This window comes from Lathyrus oleraceus, chromosome 2, assembly GCF_024323335.1.
Source record: "Lathyrus oleraceus cultivar Zhongwan6 chromosome 2, CAAS_Psat_ZW6_1.0, whole genome shotgun sequence".
Lineage (NCBI taxonomy): Eukaryota > Viridiplantae > Streptophyta > Magnoliopsida > Fabales > Fabaceae > Lathyrus > Lathyrus oleraceus.
In genome coordinates this window covers 489,436,010-489,444,546 of record NC_066580.1, presented here as the reverse complement: position 1 = coordinate 489,444,546, position 8,537 = coordinate 489,436,010, and the positions used below count along the sequence as shown (strand labels likewise).

The following is an 8,537-nucleotide window of genomic DNA, read 5'->3' as shown; positions in this document are numbered from 1 at the left end:
AGGGGGTCACCTTAATCCTCTAGTCGGAACAAAAGCCTCATCCCATTCCAAAGAATGGACATAGAAGAAGTAGTTACACAATGCAGATCAACTTTATAGTAATGGAAGGAAATTCGTTTCGCTTCAAACAAAGTTCTAATAAATTCCAATTGATATGGTCATAGGCCTTTTTAAAATCTATTCTAAACACCATTATCAATTTCTTTTTCTTTTTTAAATTTTATGCATAAAATTAATTGTTTCTTGAAGTATAATGATATTGTCAATTGTTCCTTTATGAGGAAAAAAAAACTATTTTAGAAAAATTTAGCTATCTGATTTAAATAAAAACGCAATCTATTAACCATCATCTACATAATAAACTTGTAAAGAGTGTTGCATAAGATAATGATCCTAAATTCTTTAAAAAAAATTGGGGGGCAATCTAACTTAAAAAAGGTACTATTCAATGTAAACAATTTATTGATTATGTTTTCATCCATCTTCTAACAACATCTCTCTAAAATTAAAATTGCAACCGTGTGTCGGTACAACTTGTCTAAAAATAGTTTTTTTTTTTTTTGGGAAAAGGCAAAATATTTGATTAAAGAAAGAACCAAGCATAAAGGAGCAAGAAACCCAGAAAGTGATTATCGCAACGCAACGCTTGAAGAAGAAGAAGAAGAATTCATTCAGAGCTTAATTACTTAAGGTAAACTAACTAACTTTCTTTCTTTTTTATCATAATTCTCCAATTACCAGATCTGTTTTCACATATTTTTATCATAATTCAAATTCACGCTTTACCTAATTTTCATTTTTAATCTTTTTTTTAAAAAAGATTTTAGGGTTTCTAGATTGTGCTTCATAATCTTGATTTTAACGAACATAATGAAGATTTTAGTTTCAGCTTGGTTTGGCTAAAATTGTTATTTTTTTTTAGGTTTTAAGGGTTTTCACGATTTTGTTGTGTTTTGATAATCTTGCTTGTAGAGGAATTAATTTAACTAAGAATTGATTTTTGTTTTGTAGAAACAATTCCATTATTATAAGAATATGAAGAACCAAGGTGGTTATGTGCCACCAGCTTACATTCCATTGGGGCAATCAGATTCAGATGCAATGAGTGTATCTCTGCACCATGGTGATGATAGTAGCAACGGGTCGAATCAAATGCAGCCTCAATGGTCTTCTGGAATCTGTGCTTGTTGCGATGATATGCAGAGCTGTATGCTACTTCCTTACCCACTCATTTAGTACCAAGGTGCTTCTTGACTATGTATGCTTGTTTGTCTGAGTACTTGTTCTTCTTTCAATCCTAATTTTGTTAGATAGTATCTGCTACTAGAAATTTACGAGTTGAATAGAATATTATGGCAGAATTTGATCCATGTAGCCGATCCCACTTAGTGGGATAAGACTTGGCTGTTGTTGTAGTATCTGCTATTGTTGAGGTGTGAAATTCTTAGCAGAAGACTTTTCTTAGCATTGATAGATAGATGGGTGAATAGGTTCGTTGGTTGGAATCTTATATTGCAGGGTCGGGATCCTCTCAATTTCTCAAAAGAAGTTGAGGGCTTCGTTTGGGGAGAGAGAGATAGTGACAGAGGAGTTTGGCGGGAGCCGTGTTTGAAAATAATTCTATAAATCGGTCCAACCAAACTTCTCTACGTGTCTATCTCTCTTATAAACACAGTCTTCCATTACTTTTGAAGTTCCCAAGGAATCCCAACTATCTTCGTAACATAAACAAAATAGAATTAAAGTTGTGGGTTGCGGGTTGGAGTTATGGAATCAGTCTCTTGAAAATGGATGGAGGACTGGCTGCCATAGACCGACAATGAAATCAAGAAAGATATACTGTTGTTACACCTCTCAAGATACCATTTTTAGGATGATTAGCTTGGGAAAATGGTCAGGATCACCCGTGGACTTCGAAGTTTGTGAATAGGATGGATATTTTGACTGCCTTGATTGACTGTAGCCTTTTCTTGTGTTTGTTAAACAATACACGGATTAACTGAATGAATTTTTCGTTGAACTTATTTATGTCAAGACAGTTTATTAAACTTGCTTTTCTATATGGTACAAAAAACACTTGTTTTTTGCTTTTCTATATGTTGCAAAAAGTCAAGTTTGTTTTGTTATTATTTTATACACTTGCAACTGAAAAGACTGGTTACAAACTTTCGGCATCTGTGCAGGTTGTATAGGTTGTTTTTGTCCTTGCTATCTCTTTGGGAAGAATGCAGAATTTCTGGGTTCTGGCACGTTTGTGGGATCATGTGTTACCCATTTTATATTGTGGAGTCTTATTAATGCAGCCTGCTGCATAATAACTGACGGCCTGTTTTGGGGATTACCTGGATGCCTTGTTTCTTGTTACGCTTGTGGCTACCGCGGGACCTTAAGATCAAAGCATAATTTGCCGGTAATATATTACAACCTAGCTTTACCTCAAGTTTTATAACATGGTTAGATAATGCTGGTTTCAAGATTTTAAGTATAGTTGTCCATGCTTTCAAGATATAGGAATGGGTTATTTTTAATAGGAAAATGAAATATACTTGTAGGACTTTCTCTTTATAAACATATCAGAATCCTTAAAAGTAGTTCAAGGGAAGTTCAGACTTTGAAAGAAAGCATGTTTCTCTTGAAAACGTTCCCGGTACTGTGAAACACTTCTCAACAGGCCTTTGCCTAAAGTATTTGCCTTTAATAGAGAAATTCTAGCACTTCGTATGAATTACCTGATCTAAAAAATCTTTACGTCACTTGTGTAATTTTAGTAATGACAACAACGTAAAGAAACTTTATGATGATGTGATGCATAATGATATTCTTTTGTCTTATGAAGGAAGCACCATGTGGGGATTTCGTTACCCATTTTTGCTGCCATGTGTGTGCCATTTGTCAAGAGTACCGTGAAATACGCGAAAGAGCCGGGGATTCTGAAGCTACAGTAGTTACAGCTCCGACAGTTCAGACAATGCAACAAGATTCAATGCAGTAATGCCACAGCCCTGCTCTCCATATCCCTTACACTGTATGGTTTGAGGATTACAAACTTAGGTGAAGCATGTGGTTCATTACACATTACAAGTCAATGTAGTTATACGATTGATCCTCACATTTTCTCACTTGGAGATAAACTAGAAGAATATAAAACACTCAGCTGTAAATAAAAATTTAGTATGTTTAATGCCTAATCATATTTTACTTCTTCAGTGTCATTTATCCCACTATTTTCCTTCTTCAAGACTAATGAAGCTACTTATCACTGCTCTTACTTGGTCATTCCAACTTGTAATTTTACCTTGTGTTTTGCCTCTCCTGGAGCAGGCTTTATGTTAGATATTTATGTTTTTACAACATGGAAGATATGCCTTTCGTGGTAGGGTATCGATGATTGCAATGCATTCTTGGAGGACGATAGTGGCGGTTGTTTGCATGCATGGTATATTTTGGTAAATTCTAAATTTGTGAATGACAAGAGCAGAGAGACTAAGGCTTGAGTCTTGAGTGTGCTCTTCTTAAGGTTGTTCTGGCTTTAAACGGAGTTCTGATAGTGAACAATGTGATGGCTTCTCTTGCATTAGTAAGGCCGGATTCTAAAAAATTTATAAAAAAATAGAGCAAAGAGACTTTAAGTTGATGAATAAAATTGGTGATATTAGGTATTATGGAATCAAATAGGTTCTAATGATGTCTAAAATAAATCTATGACAAGTAATTTATCATTTTTAAACCTTGAACTTCTTAAAAAACTAAACTTATTTAAGCAATGTCTTGTGATACTCAACCTACTCCACCCATATTTGTTTGCTACATAGCCCGTTTCATCATTCTCTGTGATTAATCATTTTCTCTTTTGATGTCACTTTTAAACATTAATAGAGTAAATGAAGCTACTCACATATAAATTCCAAACTTTCAGTTTTAATTCTATTGGTTTAAAAGTTATAAATATCATAATCATTATATGGGTTAACTTCAAACAGGCCACTTAAATCCAAACTAGAGAAATTATTTAGTTAGGAATACATATGGAATAACCATAATATGCATATACTATAGTCTATTTCATCTTATAAATATTTTTCAAATTAAAAAAAAAACTATTTTTTAGTTTCCCATAAATTCATACTATGTTTAAGCATTGTTGGGCACTAAGTGCGGCACCTATCATAATACAATGTTTTTGCTGTAACAAAATCCCCTGACTTTGTGGAGAAAAATGCACTCTAACTTTCTATCTCTCTCTTACATCTCTGTTAAAATTAACCGATTATTTGGATTATCCATATTCAAATCCTTTTCTTTTTCACTTCTCTATCTACAAAAAATGTCTAAAGTAATCAAAAGTTAGAGAATGGAAAGGTAGAGAATTTAAATCCTTCTTTGTTCCACCATTTAACAATTTGTGTGCTTCCTCAACTAAAGCAACTTGATCCAAGGCATGTTAATACATTCAACTAAAATTGAAATAGTGAAATGAGATAAGATGAAAAATACACTAGAGTAGAACTATCATTTCATTGATTCTATATTTTATGATAAAATAAAAATGAAGAGCATGTTACCAATAGTCATTACAAGAGCATGTTCCATATTTGAAATGGTGAAAGCGATTCGAATCTCTTACAACAATCTCCTTATGAAACAGTTTTGATGCTAATTTCATAAAGTTATGACAATCAACACAAATGCGGATATTCTTCATTATTTTAATGACGTTTCCAGCACCAGGAAAATTTGCTTCATTCATTATAGCAAATACCAATGCCATCTTCTCACTGTGATGAAACAATTGGTCTTCTATGTGCTCCACTTCAATGTCATGCAATGCAGAGCTAATCTCTGGAGCATAGCCCATTTCTTTCAACTGTCCAATCAATGTTTCGAGCCGGCTCAATATGGCTGCTCTTTTCGGATGATGTTGGCCACCAGATGTGAACTCATGAACCTGCTTCCCAACCTCAACCCAGCTTAATCCAGGTCTTTTTCTCACTTTAGAGTCTCTCATTTCCTTCCTCATAAGGCCAGCTTCAATAAAACTACCTCCAGAGGAGTATATGTTTGACATTTGTATATATGCCAACGAGTTTTTAGGGTCTAACTCTTTAAACTTATCAGCTGCCAATTTGGCCAAGCCAGCCTCACCGTGCTTCCGGCAAGATCCAAGTAATGAACTCCAAATTACAGAATCAGGTTTCATTGGCATTTTATTTATCAACTTCTCTGCCTCCAATATCTTCCCAGCTCGTCCGTAGAGGTCAACCATGCAGGCATAATGATCTAGTTGAGGAGAAATACCATGACTTTCAGTCATAGAGTTGAAAATCTCCACTCCTTCTTCAACAAGTCCAGCGTGACTGCATGCTGCAAGAAGTGCAACGAAGGTTGCAGAATCTGGGTGGACATCCATTCTTTTGAAGAGCTCTACCGCATCTTTAGCTCGACCATGCATGGCATAAGACTTGAGCATTGAATTCCAAGAAACCAAATCATGACGACCCATTTCGTCAAATACTTGTTCACACAAAGCTAAGGAGCCAGACCTCCCATAAGCATGTACCAAGGCATTTGAAACAACTGTGTCATCCTGAAACCCATGTTTAATTACTTGTGAGTGAACTGCCGTTGCATTTTGCTCAGTCACAAAGTAGGCGCAAGCTTTTAAGGCGATTGAGAATGTATGCCGGTCCAACACAATATTCTCTCGGTGAAGTTGACAGAGAAGAAGGAAAGCCTGCTCAGGGTCGCACTCTGCAAACACAGAAATAATAGCAGTCCATGACACAATATCATGTTGGCCACTTCTATCGAGGAAGAGCCTATAACAGTCAGAAATGTGACTCCCTAGATTTGCATAAGATTTTACCAATGCAGTTACCACTTCAACTTCTGAAATAAGACCGTTTTTAATAGTGAGACAATGCAATTGAAAACAGTTCCTCAGATGTGTGTTGTTGATGTCATCTAAAGTATTACTGCATTGACTTAAAGAAGAGAAAACACCAAGTAATGTGGCACTGTTAAACCCAATTCCATTGCAGTACATATATGCAAACAGACCAATAGCTTTGTCCCCAAGCCCGCGAAGCTGAAAACCTGAAATCATTGAATTCCAAGATATAAGATTTCTATACTCCATTGACTTGAACACAGTCCACGCATCATCCAAAGTTTGATCATAGCCTCCATCAAAACCAACAGAGCACTTGCTATACATTGTAATAAGAGCATTTGCAACATATACATTGAAATCCAACGAAATTTTCAAAGCAACAGCATGTACCTGCAAACCATATTTGACATCGCCCTCCTCACAAGCACTAAGCACACTTGCAAAAGCAAATTCATTGGGTCGAAAACAAGCCAACATGCCAGAGAATAAAGCAAAACACTCTCTGATCAACCCAAACTGAGCATACCCAGAAATGAGAACCGTCCAAGAAACAAAATTTCTTCTAGGCATTTGATCAAACAGGCGGTGAGCATAATCTAAATGGCCACACTTGCAGTACATGTTCAAGAGATTATTAGTGAGAAAAAGATCATTTTGAATTGTGGGGTGTTTGTTAAATATGTAATGGTGCAATGCCATGCCTTGTTGGATCCATTTTTTCTGAGCACAAGCATGGAACAGAAAAGCATAGTCTTGTAGGGAAAGAGAAGGGTGAGTGTAAACAAGTGAAAGTGCTTCTTCAAGATTGCCTTGTAAAGAGAGAGCGTGTATTTGTGGGTTTATGTTTCTGGCTATGGTTTGTGCTTGTTCTGGTTGTGCAGTTGAAGTGCAATAAAGATTCTGTAACATGGTACAAGGTTTGGGGAATACATAATGCACAATCTTTTTAGATAGCAAATGCTTCAAGCATAGGTTCATTTTTTTTGTAACTATTGGTCTGTCTCTGTTTATACAAACCTTAATAGTTATGGAACGTTTTGGTTTTGAAATGCTAGTTGTGTTCTTATAAAGTGTTAATGTAAAAAAAAAATTCAACTATCAACATCAACTAAATGTCTTTATACACACTTGTATAAATTTAATTTGCATGTTGTATTAAAAAGAAATAATATATCAGAACTTAATTCACATAGGATTCATAGATGCAAGAAAAATATGTATAGAAAAATTACTCAAGAGTTTGTTTAGCTATGTTGTGGAATATTAATAGAAGACATTGTGTTTTAAATCTTTTAACATTTCATCAAGCTTATAAGGACACATTATAGATTAAATTTTAAATGTTTTTTTAAAAGTCAATTTTTACACCTAATTTCATTTATGATTATGGAAAATACATCAACAATTAGTATAAATAATTAGATAAAGTTATTAATTTTAATACATGTAAATGATTAAATGAAATAAAATATTGTGTAATAGAAAATATGATTTTATATTGCAAATAACTCATCCTTACAAAATCTTCATTTAATCATTTGCAAGATAAAGGATGTCAATATTTATAATCTCATTTGAATCCATATATTAATTATGTTACGCTAACGCCTAACTCATTGTTGAGTGTAGTTTTGGTGTCGGGTTTTTGTTATCGTCTCCACAGGGATTGTGAGATATCACCGTCGTTCGACAGTTGTTTTAATTCTTAACTCGTAGTAACAAGGGGTTTAGGTTTTAGTCACGGTAGCTTGCATAAAAGTGTAAGAAAATGCGGTAAAAGTTTTGGTTTTTCTATTTGAGAAAGATTGTCAAAGTTAGGGTTCGACGATCACTTTGCATGTATATGTTCGATCAACAAAACTTATAAACTCCTTTAGATGATAAACTATTTCACAAAGTCCTCCCAATGTGTTTATCTCTAACACACATTGTGGGTTTTCCCATTTTGATCCATTGTTTATCTCTAACACAATCTATCAAAATGACAACTTTTCGGTTCAACTTTATGGTGAACAAAATCATTCATTACTATCTCTAGCTAACAAACAAGATTGGATGAAAACCTAGGTAAAGAGTTGGTAAACATCTCTCGATCATAAACCAACACAAAGAGTTATCGATAAAACAAAGTTTTCACCATATATTCATCATTAAAGAGTTTACAAATGAAGATCATCCCATTTACACACAAAGTTAATGATCATCTACATCTAACCTTGACAAAATGAAGAACTTAGCCACTCATATTCATGGTGGCTTGCACAACAAGTCTCGGTTGAAGGTTGATCAACATCCACGTCGAAGAATCGAGATTGGATGGGAATCCACCTTCTTTTTGTAGAATAATGTTAAGAGATGAAGAAAAATGGGTTTCTAGGTTACAAAATATCTCTAGAGCAATGCTGGAAAATATCTAAGAAAATGCTAAGTAAAAGTACAAAGTATGGTTCCAAAAAGTAGCCCCTGCTACTTATACTACTGCTATCTGAGCTGTCATGCTCGCTAGGCGAGCAGAATGGTTCGCCTAGCGAGCCCCAAAATAGGCACCAGAGGCACCTGCGCCCAGAAAATGTCTAACTCCAGAATTCACATGTTCGCTAGGCGAAGCCTACGCTTCAACCTTCGCTCCAGCGAGCTTAGGAGGTTT

The 8,537-nt window shown here is 35.0% G+C and overlaps 2 protein-coding genes across 3 annotated transcripts; one reads left to right on the top strand and one right to left on the bottom strand.

Annotated features, from left to right (window-relative positions):
• Nucleotides 1-347: 347 nt before the first annotated feature.
• On the top strand, nucleotides 348-3,206 carry LOC127120862 (protein PLANT CADMIUM RESISTANCE 10). 2 transcript variants are annotated; one of them, XM_051051442.1, is made up of 5 exons: nucleotides 348-438; nucleotides 571-691; nucleotides 1,012-1,207; nucleotides 2,184-2,410; nucleotides 2,837-3,206. In XM_051051442.1, the coding sequence occupies exons 3-5, from the start codon at nucleotides 1,036-1,038 to the stop codon at nucleotides 2,990-2,992; spliced, it is 555 nt and encodes a 184-aa protein (XP_050907399.1). In that variant the 5' UTR covers nucleotides 348-438; nucleotides 571-691; nucleotides 1,012-1,035; the 3' UTR covers nucleotides 2,993-3,206. The 2 variants fall into 2 exon arrangements, with proteins under 2 accessions (XP_050907399.1, XP_050907398.1); XM_051051441.1 differs by lacking the exon at nucleotides 348-438 and having other exon boundaries at nucleotides 460-691.
• Nucleotides 3,207-4,496: 1,290 nt separating this feature from the next.
• LOC127120861 (pentatricopeptide repeat-containing protein At1g71420) lies at nucleotides 4,497-6,954 on the bottom strand. Its single transcript, XM_051051440.1, has one exon. It carries the CDS (start codon nucleotides 6,866-6,868, stop codon nucleotides 4,559-4,561), a length of 2,310 nt encoding a protein of 769 aa, XP_050907397.1. The 5' UTR covers nucleotides 6,869-6,954; the 3' UTR covers nucleotides 4,497-4,558.
• Between the last annotated feature and the right edge of the window lie 1,583 nt (nucleotides 6,955-8,537).